The 20,782-nt window shown below is 48.3% G+C and overlaps 1 protein-coding gene across 1 annotated transcript in view; it reads left to right on the plus strand.

The window, feature by feature from the left end:
• Positions 1 to 20,782, plus strand: part of ADAMTS16 (ADAM metallopeptidase with thrombospondin type 1 motif 16) — a 141,707-nt gene that overhangs the window by 36,471 nt on the left and 84,454 nt on the right. Inside the window, exons 4-9 of the mRNA XM_078066540.1 lie at positions 824 to 1,082; positions 3,621 to 3,820; positions 4,648 to 4,731; positions 6,841 to 7,000; positions 8,475 to 8,580; positions 16,912 to 17,049. Of these exons, the coding sequence (XP_077922666.1) occupies positions 824 to 1,082; positions 3,621 to 3,820; positions 4,648 to 4,731; positions 6,841 to 7,000; positions 8,475 to 8,580; positions 16,912 to 17,049 (947 nt within the window). The remainder of the gene's footprint in view (positions 1 to 823; positions 1,083 to 3,620; positions 3,821 to 4,647; positions 4,732 to 6,840; positions 7,001 to 8,474; positions 8,581 to 16,911; positions 17,050 to 20,782) is intronic.

A 20,782-nucleotide genomic window follows, 5' to 3' on the forward strand; every position in this document is an offset into this window, starting at 1 on the left:
GCGCCTACAAGAAGCACTTGGTAAGAATTCCAGAAAGCTGAATCCTTAGAACTGATCACACACTTTCCGAGTCTTGGACGTGGTGGGAGCCGTGGCGGGAGGCGTGGCGGCCCATCTCCTGGCTCTGCCCCAGGGTGCGTTTTTCCAAAGTGTCATGCTGTGTGGGTTCTCCAACACTGGTTATTACCAGTTTTAAAAATATTTGTCACTTTAAAAGGTAAAAAGCAGTCCCTCAGTTTTGCCTCCTTTAAGATTGTTTTAGTGTTCTTTATGCTATGTTTGCTCTGCAGACATTTTTAGTGTTTTTATGAGTTAGTTTTTTTCCTGTTTCCATGATACCTTGCTGAGAAAGACTTTCCTGATATCCTCAGTAAATTCTCTTGTGCTTTCTTCTCGGTTATTCTTAAGTTACACTTTTATATCAAGTGTCGCAAAATATTCAAGTTTGAAAGGAGTTGCACAAATGACTCTGTTAGGATTGAAATGTTCTCTTCCTGTGTGGGGCTTCCCGTGCACCCCCCCTAACATCTGAGTCTGTGTAGGTGAGCTTTCTCCTCCGTCATGTGGTCTGAATCCCCCCGTTAGTATATTGGGAGCTCCCTCTGTTCATGGCATCACGTCGTGGAACACCTGCACACAGATCTTCCTGAGTGGATGCAGACGGGAAGGCTCAGCGATGGGTCTTCTCCATCCTCATCCCCAGCCCAGGTGTTGGAGGGAAGAGCGTGCTTGTGAAGGAGTAAGAAAGAGGTGATGCTGGGAGAGGGGGCGTCCTCTGGTCAGATGGTATAAACGCACTTTATCTTTTTCTCTCTGTTTCCAGTCTGGCATGATAAGAACACAAGAAGCAGATTACTTCCTAAAGCCGCTTCCTTCACACCTAGCGGGGAGACTGCAGGACCCCGCCGGGGCTGGGCCCCCCTCCCACATACTGTACAAGAGATCAGCAGAAGTGCGGGCTCCGGGGGCTCCCCAGGCTGTCATGACCGAGAGGGATCGGGAGCTGGGGAATCCACACCTGCGAGGCGGCTTCAACCTCCGGCACCCACCAAAGCAGCATTTCTGTGGAAGACGCAAGAAATGTATGTAAGGGCGATTCCTTTTGTGCATTTACCCATTCGGACCTTTATGTAAGCCCATGGAATGTTTTAAATGTTCTTCAGAATAGTCTGTCTATGAGGTGGAATTAACAGACTGTCTGCTAAACTTACATGATGATTCCATCGTCTGTGTTCACTATGCACCGTCTCTCGTGGTGGATGGACAGATCATGGTAGGTTTTTTGTTTAAAAGAACCGTTCCCTGGGCAGATGAAATGACATACTGCCCAGAAATGCAGAATCCACTGGATGTCTTCAAAAGAACCTGGCATGTCTGCTCAGTAATTCTATCGTTTTGAGGTCTAGATTTATGAAAGCCCACATAGTTTTCTGCAAGGTAATTTATCTCCATACATATTTATATTCTCTACTCCACCACATCAAAAGGACAGGCTAGGCATGACCTAATTTACCCACAATTTATCACCAGCGCTTTGTGGAAGTCCTTTGTTGTGTAGTGAACACTCAGCCGGTGATGTGATAGTCACATTTTATGTGGGAGTCTCTCACAGTTCAGGAATGGGAGGTCAGTGTTTTCCTGAATTTCCCTCACGTCCCTCAGCTTCCCCTCCAGCACCCCTGGATGCATTAAGCTTCCCCCCATGAACCCATCTTCTGCCAGCCCTTCTTCCCCGCTGGTTTCGTTGGCTGCTGGAGCCAGCACCCTAAAATGGAGACGGTCATGTTGCAGGTGGAATAGAGCGAATGACGGCGATAAGAGCAGCAAGGACTACTAAACTGTCAGCACCTGTGTGTCGTCTGAACTCCTAGTGTCCTGTAGATAAAAGCCTTGTGCTACATTCATGTGAAAAACTCAAACCCAGATCGACTAAGTCGGGGTTCGGTGAGCAGCAGGAAGAACGGGGTGGGAGCAAATGGAGGGGAACAGGAGTCTGAAGAGTCAGGGAGACAGAGTTGGAACGGGTATCGGAACAGGGTGTCAGCATCAGCATCGGCTGCCTGGGGCCGCCTGGACAGACTGGAGCCGGGGGGTGGGCTGTGTGGGCCGGGGCCGGGCAGTCATAATCAGAGGTGAGACGGAAAGGGTCACAAAGCGCCTCTTGGAAGACATTAGTGATCCAGATGGTGCGGTTTGGTTTGCCAGAGATTTCTGTCCCTTCCCTGCTCGGCACACGGCAGTTCTGTGCGTGGCCAGGAGCCATGTGACTGGCAAAGTGGCGCTCGCTGCTTCCAGGCTGAAGCCTGTCATTCTTGAGACCTCCGCTCTCCGTGCGTGGATGTTTCGATGTTGTTCACGGGGCTGTGCGCTTCCCTGCAGGAATCCCACCCTTCTGCCTCTGTGGGGCTCCCATGTACAAAGATTCTTCCCACTGGAGTCTCTGGTTTAGAAAATGGGCATTTTGGGGTGTATGTTTAGGCACCTGTGGGAAGGGGTCATCAAAGGCAGACTGATTTGCTTAAAATCAAGGATGAAGCTGAACCACAGGCTCAGGGACCATGCTGCCAGATTGGACACCCATTTCTGACACTTTCTAGGGAGGGATTGTGAGCAAGTGACATTCCCTCCCTGTGCCTCGGTGGCCCTTTCTGTACCTGGAGCAGGCGTAGAGACGGCTCTTATTATCAAGGTCTGTGGCACGCGATGAGTGTTTTAATAACTTGGCCAGAGCTGTGATTATCTTCCACGGGGTTCATTTAGGTTTGAGAGTATTTTAGCGAAGAGATAAAATGCACCGGATGTGGGTACCAGTCAAACAAAACAGCATCTTCTAGCTGCACGGTCCGTGAATAGAGTTGGCATAGCTCCGAATTAGTGCCACCTAGATCTATGGGTAATTTAAGGTCTACATTCACATGAAAAGCTTTTCTGAGGCATCACTCAACCTAATTTCCTTTAACACAGTGTTAACTTACCGATTATAAATGCCCAAACTATTTTTAAATGGCTCCAAGAGGACAGAGTATGTTTTGTCTTATAATTAAATGAGGTGAATATTTAGGGTGCTTTCTAGAAAATTCAGCTCCGCCATGAAGTGGATCTGTGTCACGTAGTTTGTAACCCATTTGAAACACGACAGGCAAACCAGTTATGCATCCAGACATGGGAATCAGTTTTAAAAAGAATCAAGCCATTAAAATCTTCCAAATAAGCAAACGAGGCAAGATGGCACTGTGTTCTGTGACTGTTGGTTCTACCGCTTTGTTAGTAAACATTCTGCAGAGGCCCTGTCCTGAATCCTTACGCCAATGGTCTTTGAGCTTTGTGCTTCTGCGGCTAGAACATGAGAGCTTAGGGGTCCTCTCTCTTTGTTTTAAATCCGGACAAATTTACACAGAGGTAGACACAGTGATGGCTTCCATCACATCTAGGTTACACGAAATTTATTTACATCTCAAGTCCCACTTTGGTACAAGTTTTGTATCACGAAGTCTTAAGGGTTATATCGTTCATACATGAAGGTTCATTTTGCAAATCCAGTTTCTATATAACAAGTTCCACTGCTGGTTTGGGGATGACGACTTCTGCTTTCGTTTGTTCTCGGAACATCCCCTCCATAGACATGCCCAAGCCTCCCAAGGAGGACCTCTTCGTCCTGCCTGACGAGTACGCGTCTTGCTTACGGCACAAGCGCTCTTTGCTGAAGTCCCATAGGAACAAAGAGCTGAACGTGGAGACGTTGGTGGTCGTCGACAGAAAGATGATGCAGAACCACGGCCACGAAAATATCACCACCTACGTGCTGACCATACTCAACATGGTAGGAGAATCCTTCTTGTTGAAGCCACTTGTGTAATTCCCCCTAATGGGGCATGCGCATTTTTGTCTCACATGCAAGAAATATGTTATCTCTGGTGACTCCTTCACTCTTACTGTGCTCCAACCTAAAGACCCATGTTCAGAACTTCAGAGAACACTATAAGGAAGGGAAACAGTCCGGCCCTCTCTGTGAGCCAGGGGCATGTTTTGGGTGGGTCAATGTCTTCATTTACTAGAAATCTATAAGAGGACGCTGAGACTGTTTACTGCAGTAAACCCACTTATGTGTGATTTTAGAGGGCTATACAGAAATACACACCTCTTTAGGAACATTAAAGTTTAAATACTGAATATATATTATTTTATCTACAAAGTCAGAAAAACCTACAACCCAATAGGCTACCATCTTGGGTAAAATGTCCCGTGTCCCAGATTGGCAGCCATTGTGATGACGAGAAGCATCTAAGCCCCATGTGGGTGACTAAGTAACACGTAAATAATGGAAGACAAGATCCCAGGTCACATGAGTGTGGTTTGAAAACGAGTTGGGATGACGATGTTTTGGAAAACACACTTGCATTCCACCTCAGCACCCCTGAACCTGGGTGTCGTTGCTGGTGTCCCGTCTGGCTGCCTGCCCCACGATAAGGATTCCACGCTTGCTCTACCTGGCCCTTAGACATTTCTGTACCTGTCCGTCTAGCAGCATAAGAAAGTCGGCATTGCTGTGTCACGAGAGAATGGCGACCCGCCATCCCCGGCAGGACTCTGGGGACGGGGGAAATGGCACCACGTGTGGGGCCTGACAAGATTGCCCGTCTTTTTCAGGTGTCTGCTTTGTTCAAAGACGGAACCATAGGAGGAAACATCAACATTGCAATTGTAGGTCTGATCCTTCTAGAGGAAGAACAGGTAATCTGCCTTTGAAGCTGCCACCTTCTTTCCTCCCAGAAAAATAAATGCAAAGTGAGGCCTTTTTTTCCCTCAATGTGATCCTTCTGTGGTTTCTTGACTTTTCTCTCACTTGGGAACAAAAGTGTTTAATATTTTGTGTCTAATGCAATGAGTTTCTTATCGGTTCCTTTAATGATTATTTGAATCGTGTGTGCGCGCGTGCGCATGCGTGTGCGTGTGTGTGTGTGTGTGTGTGTGCAGAGGTAGTGAGGAATACTCTCTTAGTAGGCGTAAGAGAAAATAGAACAGAGGAGCTGCCTTAAACGTATGCATGGGACCCACACTGGGGATACAAAGTGCATAGTGTGTCTTCAGCCACATCCCCAACGTGAGCTTTTAGGCTCCCGGGTGGAACTGAGCCCTTTCAGGTCTTTGCTAGAAAACGAAAACTACAGTGAATTCGTGCTGTGGGGCATTGTTGTTTTCCTCTGTCACCTCCTAAGACTGACCGCACTTACAGCCCCTACCCGCTTCAGTCACAAGATTGTGTTTTCATAGAGATTCTGGAATGCCATGCGCATGTCTCTCATTGCATCCAAACACCTCATTATGGCGGATCTTGGTCGCAGTGGGTAAAAGCGTCTCCTTGCTTGCATCCCAGCATCCCTGTGTAAATGCACGGGCTTGCACTTCAGTTCACAGGGAGGTTCTATATGCACATTCTGTGGCACAGGTAATGGGGGAGTCTCAGCCATGCAGGACTCTCACTTCTGCTTGGCCCCAAGCTGATCGCTGGCTCCGCACCAGAGGAGTGAGCTTCCCGTGCTGACATCTTAGCGGGGTCCCCCGTTAGCCATGGTTCTCTTGTTTATAACACAGAATTTTTTAAGCTGAAACCTGAGATCACTCATAAGATTTAAGATGCCTCCAGAAGGGGAGCTTCTGAGGTGTTGCTCTTTTTCTGGACAGTGGGGGCCTGCAGGGGCAAGCCTATTTCTAGCCCGAGTGGTCAGGAAGATACAGCTTCATTGTCTGTGTGAGTGAGCGTCTGGGCAGGGGAGGCTCAACTGGCAGGGCGTCTCAGGTGACAGGTTAATTATTCGTTGTATTAAATCGGTTTCACCTTGGAATTCATCCAAGCTGCAAAGAATAAGCGAGGTTATCTTTTGATCGTACACCTGTGTTAACTCTGATTAATGCGGTGTTCCTGGAAATCACCTGCTGAAGAATGTGAGGCATGTCCCAGTGCGGCAGTAGACTTAGGTGCATTTGACTCTCTGCAAAGACAAAATAAGCACTGAAGGAGAAAACCTATTCAGTGAGCGAGAAACGCACATTTCAACCCAACATCTAATCATGAATGCTTTACTCAAGTTGTCCTGGAATCACGCTGTTTAACCTGGCTTTCTCTGACGGAGCCATGGGAAGAAATAGCAACAAAGATCAAATAACTCATTGCAGCCTGCTCTGGTGTTCCTGACCCCCCACTTCTGAATTCCCCTGACATTTCGCTGTTGCTGTATTAGACGAGGTATCCGTGCATCTGGTGGGATGTATCCTGCATTGTTTCCTTCTGGCTCCTGTCTGTTTTCTAGGAAGAGAGCTTTACCAGTTGACCTACCCCTTCTCATAAGCATGTTGCTTCTGTAGGAAAGTCATGATAAATGGTAAGAGTTATGAATCAGAAATCCCAGGTGCCCAGCTTGGTTATGAAATCAACCGTCTAGGTGTGTTTTTGTGTACGTGCAAAATCACATATAAATGGTTCTGTTGCCTTATGTCAGTTTACAGAGTGCTTTACAAAGATTTTGTTGCAGATCTCGCATGCACGGCGAGTCATCTTTCTTGGGGCATTGAAAATGCATTCGGGGTCGGCTAACTACATCCCAGCTGTCTTTGTACAGAACTACAGAAATGAACAGAAGTGTCCACCCTGAATCCATTTTATAGAAGACACCCTCCTTTGGATTTTAATCCATGAAATGGGTCTATCAGCTTATAGACCATTCGGACCCATCTGTGTAGTTGAAATCCCAGTTACTTACAGGCTGATGACAGTGAAGTAACAACTGGCTTGTGACGTGTTTTCTCTCTGTTGTCATGGGGGTCTTGGTCTGTCTTGCGCAGCCGGGGCTCGTGATAAGCCACCATGCGGACCACACATTAAGTAGCTTCTGCCAGTGGCAGTCGGGATTGATGAGCAAAGACAGCACGCGCCACGACCATGCCATCTTGCTGACGGGTCTGGACATATGTTCCTGGAAGAATGAACCCTGTGACACCTTGGGTAAGACCCTCCTGCGGCGTTTTGAGGAGCACGTGTGTGCTGTGCACCCTTGGGGGCCCAGGACATTGAGGATTTGCCCCTCGTTGCAAATCCATGGTGGTAGCCGCTGCTGAATACGGCTGTAAGCACAGATGTGCTTCCCTGGAGGTACTTGGCCAAGCCTCAGTGTGTGCGTTTATTCACCCAAAGTGAAGACTTCACAAGGAACGGTCCCTCCATACACTCAAGAGTTCCTGTCTCTTCTAACTTAAGAGTTTCTCTCTTTTCTTCTCCCATGTGCGAGAACGGGGTGAACAGATTCAAGGATGTCCCATTCTGTGGCAGAAACAGTACATTTATGAATGTGTGCAGAGATGTCATAGCGATATTATATTCTCCATATTTCCTTTGCTGCATAAATACTACGATCTTAGCAATTTTTTAACATGTTTATGAGGCTGTGCATATCTTGGAGGCAGGACTTTGATATTTTTTTCCAAATAGTCTAAAGCACACTGACCAGGGTTCTCTTAGCCATTTTCTCTAGCTCTGCATTTCTTTCTGCGAACTTAGTCAGCTAGAGCTCAGTCAAATAGAGGTTAATCGTGACTGCTTGTTCCTGGAAAGGCCTGCTTACAAGGTGGGCCCTGGCTGGATGCTGACAACCAGACTCCAGGGTGATTCCCGCTCCCTGCTTGATGAGCGGGCCCACTGCTTGCTTGTACAGATAATGGGGTTTCCCCACATTTTTCCCCACAAGCCTGCACCGCTTGCTTGTACAGATAATGGGGTTTCCACGGGACGTCTGCTTTCCTTCTGGGAGTCTGGACTTTGGGTCCACACCACGCAGGGCTGCTATGCCATCAGCCCCGGATAAAATCCTTGGGTCCTGAGTCTCTAATGAGCCTGCCTCATGTTTCTGGGGGAGTGAGGTGCATCCTGTGTGGATCCACTGGGAGAGGGCTCTGGAAACTCTTGCGTGGTTTCCTCCAAACCTCTCCCCGTGCATGAGTTCCCATTGCTGATTTTGTCCTGCATCCTCTGGTGTCTGTATGAAACTATACCTGAGAGTATGACAAAGCCTGAGTCCTATGAATCCTTGGACCTGGGCTGGTCTTGGGGACCTCCTGATGTACCCATTCACTACAGTACTCTTCTATTCAGGCTTCCGAGAACACAGATTTTTATATGAAAAGGCAGAGATTCTTCTCCATCTACAGGGAACACCCTTTTCTACTCTGCCCCAATTATAACCTGTAACATGAACACCACATACAGCCGTGAATTATTTTCCATGTGGAGAGCAGATCCCCTTCGGTCACATTGCAAAGAACCCCTTATGTGCTTGTCCAAGAGTTTCCCATTCAGACTTTGCCACATTAAGGTGAGAAGCACACTTCTCTGAAGGACAGGGGATAAATATGCTTATATAATACACCTTCTTTACTTTTGCAATAACACTGTTGTATATTGTTTGGATCTCTACGCCCCATAGGATTTGCGCCCATAAGTGGAATGTGTAGTAAATACCGCAGCTGCACAATTAATGAAGATACGGGTCTTGGACTGGCCTTCACCATTGCCCACGAGTCTGGACACAAGTAAGTGCACTCCGTGGGAAGCTGGATCCTGGGCTGCTTTCCCCACTGGATGGTTGCCATAGAAACGCTGGTTCATTCGGTCAGGTCTATACGGGGCATCACGTATATCCAAGAAGAATGTCACCGACAGGTAGGACATGGATCCCTTAGGTACTTATGTTTCTTTTGTTTTGTTTTGTTTTGTTTTTATTTTTTTTAAATAGGCTCCATGCCTAGCATGGAGCCCAACATGGGGCTTGAACTCACAACACTGAGATCAAGACCTGAGCTGAAATCAAGAGTCAGACGCTTAACCGACTGAGCCACCCAGGCGCCCCTTCTTAGGTTTTTATTTCAGTGCCAAGCCATGCACAGTCTAAACCGTGGCGATTCCCGCATCTACAGCCTCTCTCCTCTGCCCTTCCTTCACGTCCGGGCTCGTGTGTGCGTGTAGGGCTGCACACAGTTGTCTCCGCCTCCGCCCCTTTGTCCTCTTCTGAACTTTGGTCCTGCACGCTGATCTCATTCCATGCGTAGTTCCTATCAGGGACGATAGTGACAAGGCTGCCTCCTGTCAGCTAGTTACTCTGGAGTTTTGTGTGCTTATATCACTTCTGTAATTTGTAGAGATGTCTTTTGATTGGAATGCCAAACAGAGTTTGGAGAGTGCAGGTTAGACTAGGGGTCGGGGCTGCTAGGAGCTGGTCTGCTGCCCACATCTCCAGATGCCCAGCATAATGGGCAGCGTCAGGGTGCGTGGTAAGCCTGGGCTTGGCGCAGCCGGATGTCTGCGCTGACCGGAGCACTCAGCAGCCCGTGGCTTGTCATGGTGGCATCTTTCTACATGAAAATGTTACATTTGTTCCTGTAGAATGAACACTTTCTATCAATTACTTATAGACGCTATCATTCTTCAATAAGGTTTCTTGGGCTAATCATTCAATAAGCTGCCTTAGGTCCCATCTTCGCCTTACTGCGGCCCACCTGCTGACTTCCTGGACTTGGCCCGATCAGCATGAGCGCCAGGAGTGGGAGCACAGGTGTCTTCCTGCTACACAGCAGCTCTGCTTGAAGTTTCTCCCAGAAAATGCACAACTGGGAATTACCATTTTCCTATTTTTCACTTTCACCCTGATTTTACTTGCAAATCACAAACCCATTTGTGATTCAGTTTTTGCAGAACTGACGTCTCCATCCCCTGGTAGAAACGGACTGAGGCAATGCCTGTCCCCTCGTCCTGTTGTGTGTGTGTGTGTGTGTGTGCATGCGTCCGTGTTCCCCTCATCCTGTTGTGTGTGTGTGTGTGTGCACGCGTCTGTGTTCCCCTTTCCTGTTGTGTGTGTGTGTGCGTGCGTGCGTCTGTGTTCCCCTCATCCTGTTGTGTGTGTGTGTGCGCGCATCCGTGTTCCCCTCGTCCTGTTGTATGTGTGTGTGTGTGCATCCGTGTTCCCCTCGTCCTGTTGTGTGTGTGTGTGCGTGCGTCCGTGTTCCCCTTGTCCTGTTTTGTGTGTGTGTGTGTGCATGCGTCCGTGTTCCCCTCGTCCTGTTGTGTGTGTGTGTGTGTGTGCATGCGTCCGTGTTCCCCTTGTCCTGTTGTGTGTGTGTGTATGTCCGTGTTCCCCTCGTCCTGTTGTGTGTGTGTGTGCGCATGCATCCGTGTTCCCCTCATCCTGTTGTGTGTGTGTGGGTGCGTCCGTGTTCCCCTCGTCCTGTTGTGTGTGTGTGTGCGCGTGCGTCTGTGTTCCCCTCGTCCTGTTGTGTGTGTGTGTGCGTGTGCATCCGTGTTCCCCTCGTCCTGTTGTATGTGTGTGTGTGTGCATCCGTGTTCCCCTCGTCCTGTTGTGTGTGTGTGTGTGTGTGCGTCCGTGTTCCCCTCGTCCTGTTGTGTGTGTGTGCGTGTCCATGTTCCCCTCGTCCTGTTGTGTGTGTATGTGCGTGTGCGTCCGTGTTCCCCTCGTCCTGTTGTGTGTGTGTGTGTGTGCGTCCGTGTTCCCCTCGTCCTGTTGTGTGTGTGTGCGTGTCCATGTTCCCCTCGTCCTGTTGTGTGTGTATGTGCGTGTGCGTCCGTGTTCCCCTCGTCCTGTTGTGTGTGTGTGTGTGCGTGTGTCTGTGTTCCCCTGGTCCTGTTGTGTGTGTGTGCAGGCGTCCGTGTTCCCCTCGTCCTGTTGTGTGTGTGTGTCCGTCCGTGTTCCTCTCGTCCTGTTGTGTGTGTGTGTGCGCGCATCCGTGTCCCTGAGTGTGTGTTGTGTACGTGCACCTGCCTGTAGCGCGGTCCCGTGAGGCCCTGCAGACTTGGCTGTCTGAACTGATGACCTGAAAATGAAGCTCATACCCTGCTTCTGATCCCTTCATTATAGGTAATGATTGACTTTTCCAGTGCCTAGAAAATTGCCCCTACAATTTATGAAGCTTCCAGTTAAATCATAATTGTATTTCTAATAGGCTGCTACCATTAAAACTTCAAAAACTCTCATTATGTTAACGACATGAGGCTCTGGCTGTCCCTTGAACCATACCTGAATTTAATTAAACAATCCGGGTAAGAAATGTTTAAGTCACTGAGGGCTGAGCAGCTCAGTATTAAGTGAAGGGATGTAGTTCGGGACTGGCCGTGCGCACAGTTGCGGGTGGTGGGTCTACCCAAAGTGAAACTGGACACCTCAGAGAAGGGTCTTCGGCGTCAGCAAGGATCAGTGTCTCCTTTTATTTTTTCTTAGGAGTCAATTAATATTCCCTTTCATGACCGGAACTGGGTCTAGATGGAAAAGGTATTTTTCCAAACATGATAACAGTGTTTTTATTTCAAGTGGGACTGTGGAGGGGAGAAAGGAAATGGGCTGTAGGTTTGGATGAAAGGGAGTCCTGCTCCTCATAGGCTTCAACTCCAGAAAATGATCAGCTCCTTCTTGAGCACCTGACGTTAAGAGGGCATCATGCAACAAGCAGGACCTGGGAGCTCTGAACATGTCACGTCAGCACTGAAGTCGCTTCCGATCCTATTGCAGAAACAGGAAGTGCACGTGGGAGATATGCAAATGAGTCATGGGTGCCACATGCATGATGAGCGACCACAGTACTAATAGTGATAACGGCAGTAGTAATAGTATCGCTTGCTGTTTGTGGAACACTTTGTGAGATTTGCAGAGCGATCTCCATGCAGCTCAAGCCGGGAAGACCGCGGGGGACACTCCTCCCCCCGCTCCACCAGGCTCGTGGGCACACGATGCTGAGGGTTCAGCAAATGTGAGTGAATAGAACGGACGGAGTGAGTCAGGGATGAGCAGATGGATGAACGGAGAGTATTTCACTGAGTCGTTTGCTGTGGGAACTACATCAAATGGGAAAAGCACGCAAGGCTCAGTGATTTAACCCGATGGATTTTTGTTGAATTGAATTGAAAATGAACACACTTACTCATTTCGCTGATTTAATAAATATTACTTCTTGGAGGAGAGTTGTCGCTTGGTGCATGGATCAAACATCATAACATAAGCAGCGTGCCTGGCAATGAACTCCAAACGGGGTCAAATTCTGAGTCCTGCGCCTTAAGAATTAAAAAGTAATCATGTATCCGTTAGGACTTTATAAAACATCCTGCTTTAGAGGTTCGTTTTACTTTTTCAGGTTTGTTTACATTCAGAGGATATCGCTGAGGTCAGAGGCATACTTTTCTCGAGGCCTTTCAGCCAGAGGTTTTCTAACCTTTAACTCAGAGAAGGATCTCTGTGAATGTCAGCCAGTATCATCTACTGAGTCCAGTCATTTTCATGTCCGGACATCTTGTGGTTTCTATGGAGGAATCTGACCTGCACATAGAAATCGCTGGGACCCAGGGTTTGGATTTGTGTTGGAAAAGGGAGGGAGACAGGACCAGCAGTGAGGATGTGTGTTCTCCTTTAGGATGTGGGGTTCGGTCAGGCTTGTTCCTAAGCCAGTGGTGTAGGGTGAGTTTCCTGGTCGTATTCGATCACTTGGCATAGGATGTGCAGTTTGCTAGAGGCAGATTTTGAGAAATGGCACAGACACCTTGAATGTTGAACTACAGGTTTTGGAGAATATGTCCCCTGAATGGCATGATTCCATTGGAAAAATTCCCATGTATTAAGGAAGTCGTGCCATTTAGGAGCAGGACCTTAGGCCTGGGATTCCGGATCCATGCAGTTCTCCCGAAGACTGGCTGCGACCCGTGTGCGCTCTGCCTTTTCTTCTCTTACCTAAGCTTTCCTCTGCAAAACCAAGAGAGTCCGAGATCCTCAGCGTGATTGTGCAGGTGCAATTTCATGTGTACTGGTTGAGCTGAGCATTCCTAACATACAACCCTTGCTTAAATGCTTAACTTGCATTATCATTGCAGACCATCAAGACAATATTAAAACATATTGGCTGTGCTTAGAAGTATTCATGACCCATCATTCTGCCACTTGTCTTCTCCCACACATATTGAACCGTTCACTGAGCATGATTTCCATTCTGCCAGCAAAGCATTGTGTGGGGTTCTATGAAGATTAGGGACTCACCCCCTCCAAGAGTCTTCACAGAAAAACAAAATAGATATGGCGTGCGCAGATCAGGCTGTGCGGGCTGTAGGCATTGCACGAGACTCAGTCAGGGAGGACCAGGGAAGTCTCGAAGCAGAAGTGGCTTGCTCATACATTAAGCCCCAGCAGGCTTGGCTGGTGAGGTTAGATGCCCTTTCGAGCATTTGAGGGTGAGGCTGTGCACTGTTATCAACTGAGCCCCGCAGCTGGCTCAGGGGGGCACCAGTGGTGCTGCGGGCTTGTGCAATATCAACTACAGACCCTCTGGCCGGTGACTGTCAGACTGCCCTCTAGGGAGCCCTAGCAGGTCGGAGGGTCATCTCTTACCCATTGTATTTATTGTTCCTCCTAAGAGTTTTTGTTTCTGTGTCCAAAAACATTTGAAACCTATTGACCTTTGGCTGAACACACACACACACACACACACACACACACATCAAACGTATAAAAGTAACATCTAGGTATTGAGTAATTAGAGCAAGACCACATTTGAATAAGGAAATGGATAAAAGTTCTGAATTTTCCTTTGTGATGTGCACGGTGCCAGGTCTTCTGTGCATTTGTAGAGCAAGGTTTTATTACCCCATTATATAGGTAAGGAAACTGAGGCCCGGTGACTTCAGTAATTTACCTCAAATCCAACTGCTTGTGAAGGACAGAGGCAAGACCTCGATGGATGCCGTCTTCAGCCTCTGCTCTTCTGGTTGTTTGACCTGCCCCGGCCCCTGAGACCCATGTGATGCTGTGTCCACACCAGCTTTCTCCCTGTCGAGGGGGTGGGCTGTGCTCCTTGGAAAGTCCACATCAGAGCTCCAGCACCTAGGCCCCCCTGTGGCACCGTCATGGCACCCAGGGTGTGATTTAGCCATCCGGAGACGTTGGCCCCTGGTTACTTTGAAGCGTTTCTTGTTTCCTTAACTACGCTGTCTGGACAGTCTGAAATACTCGATTCAACCTCTAACGAGACATGGCCATTCCTCATTCTGGGTAAATCGTTAGTAATGACAGAATACATGCTGATGCAATTGAATCACTCAAAACATACTGTGGAGACATTAAAAGCATCGCACACTGATTATAATTCTCAAGTCCAGTTTAATCTGAAATTATGTTTACATTTGGGTATTTGAGTGGGTGTTATGGCTGGAAGGTTGCTCTTTGTTTATTCAACAAACATCAGTGGAGAACCTGTTATGGGCTAGTGAGCGTACCGGCCTGGGGCTGGGCATGGACAAGAAGAGTCTCTGTCCTTTAGAAACTTAAAAGCTAGTGAGTAGGAAAGAAAACAGTGTATTTACTGTTTCAACCTATGGGGTGACTAAAATTTTGAATAAAATACTATGGCTCATGGAAGCAAAGAACACGTCTGGTATGGTGTAACTTGGGTAGTAATTACATTTCTTGGTTGCCAAATACCAACCTTATCTTGAAAATGTAGTCTTTTCATCCTTCCCTGACTTTATTATTGTTACCATCAAGTGTGGTCACTGTGGGGTACTTTCACGTGAATGTGCCTACATCCATCACGGTACAATATATGGGCACTGTACTACTTGGAAAGACGACTCGCAATGTAGTCACGCTGAGATTTGGGTGGGCATCAGGATTACCTTATTGTGTTAGAATACACCCAAATACCAAAGCCTAACTCCAAAGCTACTAAATTAAAAAAAAAAAAAATCTACCAGGATGGACTTTGGGGAGCCACACCAAGAGGTGTGTTTCTCAGATATTCTGACGCACAGCAGAGTTTGAGAATCAATTATAGAAAGAATCATGGAAAATATCTTAGATGAAAAAGTTTAAGACCCCCATGTCCCCAGATTGTGGCTTTCATGTCCTTAGAAATGTGGGCAGAGTGGTAGCACATTTACCTGGGGCACTTACTGGACCACAATGCACGTGTCGTCTACACAGGTCAAGGGCCCGCCAGGGGAGTGTACTTTGGTTGTTCATTTTCCTAACTTTCTCCCCAAGGCAGACACCCATATGTGATTACAGTCTGAATCCTTTTCGTAGCCATGACACATTTCCTCTGCTATATGGTTACCCCGGCCTTGATTGATGGCTTTAATAGAACTTCAGAGGATGGGTGGAGGCTGAAATGACTCCATCTATATCACCCTTGGTACTGAGCAGGAATTTTGCAGAAATTCAACAATGTTCGCACGCCAGATTTCCTTGGATACGCCCTTCAATGGTGCTCGTGTTACGCTCTTACCCGGGTCCCGCCTGGGCTCTGAAGCCGGAGCATCAGGTTGCAGTCCTGAGTCCGAGACGGTGGACATGGCTCTCTCCAGTCCTCAGTCTTGCTGTCACGATATTCTACCTGCCTTATAGGCTTTTGGGGAGGCTTAAGTTAAAAAATACAGATAAGGTGTTTAATATCCTGTTTGAACACTAGTGAGCGCTTACAAGTGTGAGTTATTTTTATTGATACTATTAAATCTCTGTAAGTAAGCCAGTGAAATGGGGAAAATGTGTTTTCAGCCTCAGCCGCAAATACAGATTCCCTGGCCCATGGTTGGAACCCCCTTCCCCAGTGTTGGGAGTCTTCTGTCCCTGCTGCCCTGCCTCCTCTCGTCATGGGATTCTTGGTGGCATTCTTGGAATGTCCCCAGACCCAGTAACAATCTTGCCCTTCTTTGCTTTGCCCCCTTGCCTTCCCCTTTGCTCTGTACCCCACTCATGTGGAACCCCATTATCTAAGAATCCATCCAGTGATTTGGCAGCTACCAGACATTAATGGCCAACAATGGCTCTGCCCTCTAAGAATATGTTGCTCTCGTGGGAAGTCTTCAGGGTCATATAGAACTCCCAGATCGCCCAGGCGTTCTTCCTGAGCCATTAGTTGTGCTCTTTCTAGGGTAGATGAAGATGGCAGTGTGAGAAATTCCTGCAGCCAAAGCTCTAGGCAGTTAAGAAGAAGCTGACTTGGTGGAGAGACGTAGCAACTCGGTTCATGGCATTCTTATAGGTGTAGGGCTAGAGTTTTCTCAGGTGACAGTGAAGGGGTGCCAATTGGCACCTCTGTAAAGGACCCTATTAAGTACCCCAAGAGCCAGTGAGGCTTGAGATGGTCCCCTCTCCTCAGCTAGGGCCGGCACCCCAGAGTGGTCTGGTTTGGAAGCAGAAGGAACGGGTGTACCTTCAAACAATTCCTGCAGATAAAGGCAGCCAGCTTGCCCACTGGGCTTCATGGAGCTACGTCCTCCAAAGGGACGTAGGGAATGAGGTCAAGCACTGTCCCGCCGTGACAGCCCCCAGCAGTGCAGACCTGGCAGGAGGTGGGGCAGCCCTTGGTGGGAGTGGGGACAAAGGGTCAGCCCCACAGGGAGCTCTAGCAGGTGGTCGGTTCTCCAATTGTGGGAGGCATCAGACGCACGCGGGGAGACCACGTTTGTGTTTCTGACAAACACGTGGAAATTCTGAAAATCTCTGGTGAGCAGAAGAGTGTAGAGAGATGAGAGCAGGAGGGAACGCTGTCAGCTTTATCAAGGTCAAGGGACTGCCCTCCACACCCCACTTAGAATGCTTTTTTATAATTAAAACATGCGCCCTGAGCAGACATCCAGACTCCTGCTTCATTTTGCATTGGTGTGCCCTTTCAAACAACTGACCGAAGGGTAGTTCTTCAGGAAGGGTCTGTGAATGCGTGGCTATGCTCTACGACCTGGCTGTCCAGACATTTTCTTTCTGCCTGACGGGCAGGCAGGCGTGGAGGAGGCCACCGTGTTGAACGTGCATTTGATGGAGTCTGTTAGGTCATTGACCCTTTTCTTGGTTTTGAAAGAACCGCTTCTCTCTCTCACAGCTTTGGCATGGTCCATGATGGAGAGGGGAACGTGTGCAAGAAGTCTGAGGGCAACATCATGTCCCCCACACTGGCAGGACGCAACGGGGTCTTCTCCTGGTCGCCGTGCAGCCGTCAGTACCTGCACAAGTTTCTAAGGTACGGACTCCCGGAGCTCGGGGCGTCCCTTAGTGCCCGGCTCTGCCCACGCAGCCCGGCTTGGCTGTGACTTCCCAAGGTGGCTCCCCTTCGGAGGTGTCTTGAGATGTTCCCTCGGCCAAGAAGTTTGTCAGATACTTCCTTAGAGCTCAAAGACCTGCAGGCTGAATCCAACATCATCTGACCTTTAGACTCAAATGAAACCCAAGATACTTACCAAATCAAACTATTTGTCACTAACATGTAGTTGTTTTAAATTCTCATTTCTGTGACTAAATGTTTTTTATTCACGAGTAGAAGACCTACCGTGCACACAGTGGGAAAGCAATGTAACTTTTGGGGGTCTCTTCTCTTCTTCTCTTCTCTTCTCTTTTCTTTTCTTTTCCACAAAGTGCATTTCTTTCTTTTTTTTTTTTTTTTAAAGATTTTATTTATTTATTTGAGAGAGAGAGAGAGAGAGAGAGCACATGAGAGGGGGGAGGGTCAGAGGGAGAAGCAGACTCCCTGCCGAGCAGGGAGCCCGATGCGGGACTCGATCCAGGGACTCCAGGATCATGACCTGAGCCGAAGGCAGTCGCCCAACCAACTGAGCCACCCAGGCGCCCCCACAAAGTGCATTTCTTATTAGAAGGGGAAACCTTAGCCTGGCTCTAAAATCTTGCAATTTTAATAATTATTTTTGTAAATGTTTATTATAGCACTAATTCATTTAGGATATAGGACATCGGGGAGATAGGGTTTGACCCCCTGAAAAAGTCAGTAGATTTTCAACTCTTTAGAGAAAGGAAGGACTTTAAGAAGTGGCCTTAGATCTGCTAGTAAGGCAGACTGTCCCCCAAGCCTCAAGGACGTTGAGTTTGGAGTTTGGTTTCAGCTTTGGACCCTAGCCGTATTTCTGACGTGTGTCACGCTGTTGCCCGGGTCAGCGGACCTGCTGCGTGTGGTCACACAGAGCCCGGGGCCTTCCATCCTGTGGCCGCTTCCTCTCGTGGGAGCTGGCTGTGCACTGCAGCCCGCGGCTCCCAAGGGGAGAGAGGGCTGTGGAGGGCATGCAGGACAGGGCTGTGTTCCTGGCAGGGAGCATGCAGCTGACGGCCCACCCTGCAAGGGCTGGGTCATGAACGTCGGGGCCGGGACTGCGGGTGCACGCCCACCTGAGCTCCCCGCATTCCTTCTCTTCCCTTCTGAGCGGGCTCTCCTGGGCCCCAGGGGTGGCATCTGCAGCACACCGTGCTCTGAGGTTCTTGTGCCTCCTGGAGGACACAGCCCTTTCCGCCCTTGTCCTTTCGGGAACATTCTTGTCTCCCTGGCCCTGGGAAGAACTGCTTTCGCTCAGCAGGGAGGACATGCGTATCCGTGACACAGAAACATATCTTGCCAGACACCTAGAAGGCTTGTGCTCACTCTCTGACAGACACACCAATGCTCAATAATCCACTGATTCTTGTCAAGGAGACACAAAGCATGAGCTTCCTTCTTTCCAAAATGTGTCAGTGCTGGCGGCAAAGGGCCTTCCTGTCGAGTTCTCCATTAAATGCGCGCACGTTTCTGAGATTCATCAAGGAAGGTATGAGAGTTAGTACTCTTATGTCAGTGATATATTCTTGGACAAAGCTAACAAACCAAACCACCTTACTTTAAGAATTTGGAGCAGATTATGACAAGAAAACATACAAAAAAATATTTAGGGCTGCCTGGGTGGCTCATTTGGTTAAGCGTGCGACTCTTGATTTCGGCTCAGCTCATGATCTCAGGGTCCTGAGATTGAGCCCCACCCATCCCCCCGCCCCCGCTGGGCTCTGCGCTGGGCATGGAACCCGCTTGTGCTTCTCTCTCTCCCTCTGCCCTGCCCCCCTGCAAAGGCGCGCTCTCCCTCTCAAAAAAAATAGAATTGACAGTCAGATGAAGACGAAAAGCCATGAAAATAAAAAATGGAGAACAAGGAATAAACCCACAAATACATCAGTCTTAAAATATAGGCTTTGCCTGTGATATTGAAGCTTGAAATGGGGCAAAGGTCTTTCGAGGAACCAAAGCAAGAAAGGAGATCAAATCTATTCATATGACCAGAAAATAGGGCAAATACCGGTATTTCAAGGAAAGCGAGGCTTTTGCCAGCACAGAATTCTTGGAAACAAATGAAACTGTGCCTGTGTATATCTAAACTGAACTATAGATTCATCCAAGTGCATGTGCTGATAGATGTATTTCTCTGTATTTTACTCACATCCTTTGCATTTACAGAACACCGTGCTGTACGTCTGCTACATAAAATACCTGCTACGTACCTGTAACGAATTATGTCGTATAGCGAGTGCTTATGAGTATTGGTAGACACACGAAGTAAAAGCATTGGTAGGACGTACCTCGGTGGATATCTGTGTGTGAGCTAACCCGTGGCACCTGATGACTCCCCACTTCTACCCTCCTCTGGACCCCACGCTAGAGTGAGTCCGTCCCCGGCCAGTCCCAGACACCAGGAGCACATGCTTGTCCCTCTCCTGTTTCTGCCACAACACGATGCCAGCGACTGAACAGGGAACGTGGAGGGAGGCGTAGCGGCAGGGTGCGTGACCCACGCTGGCCCCACCAGAGCTGGGGAAGGAAAAAAGATTGGCGTACGCACGGACCACCAGCTTAGCCGCCAGATACCCGCCTTCCAAGTCTCTGCAACTGATGCACGTGCCCATAGTCAGAACCCAGAGCTCGTTATTCGAAGCTAGGAGTCGAGGGCAAAAGTCCCCCGCTCCTGTTGTACCCCGTAAGACACCTTTCAGGCTTTCACTGGCCTCACTGGCTCGCCCCACGGAGCTTCTTATCTTGGGCTCTAGGTTTTCTTCATTTTTTTCTCTTTCTTTCCTTTTCTCTTTCTTTCTTATTTTGTCAGTAAAGCCTTTTCTTCCCTTTTTTCTGTTGCACAAACTACAGCATCTTGTCTCTAGCACATCTCGGGGCAGGGTCACGTGGGTGTTTCTGTTGGTTATACTCCCTGTCTGCTCACTGTCTGAGGCTGCTCCCCGTGCCCTCGTGGAGCCCTGAGCCCCTGGCTGGGCTCCTTTCTCGCTGCCCTTCCCCTAGTCCTCCTCTGAGCTTGTAGCAAGTCTTCTGAGCCAGCATCCTGACCACTCACCTTCAGCCTGGGTTCTTTCCTCATGTCCTTACCATGAGACTTCATAGCAGTCAAGATATTTTACCGCCTAAAGGAATGAAGGCTGCCTTCCATAGTTCATGCCACCCAAGAAGAGTGAAAATTTCGTGGACAGTATCTGTCACCTGGCAATACAAATCTGTATTCTAGTAACATACACTTGATCATTTTTCTTTTATTTCTAATATAAAAAAGGCAGTGTCAACATTATTCTACTGGTGACATGACACATCGAGGTCCTTTCAACGTTTGTTCTTCCCTGTGCGGGCTCCTTGTGGAGTCAAGCTGGGGATTGTTAGCATTGTTTGTAGCTGTTTCTTGCAGCTGTTCAGTTTTGTTTGGTGTGTGTGTGTATGTTTACGTGTGCACGTGCATGAAGAATTCTGCTTTCTGTAATAAAAAAGCACAAACTTAAGTTTACATTGCAGTTTTCTATATCAATCCTTTCTATAATTTTCTAGATTATTTTTCAAAAAAATGTTTTAAAGATTTTATTTATTTATTTGATTGAGAGAGAGAATGCATGTGCGCGAGCGAGAGCACACAAGCAGGGGGAGCGGCAGAGGGAGAGGCAGAAGCAGACTC

Source organism: Halichoerus grypus, chromosome 2 (assembly GCF_964656455.1).
Source record: "Halichoerus grypus chromosome 2, mHalGry1.hap1.1, whole genome shotgun sequence".
NCBI lineage: Eukaryota > Metazoa > Chordata > Mammalia > Carnivora > Phocidae > Halichoerus > Halichoerus grypus.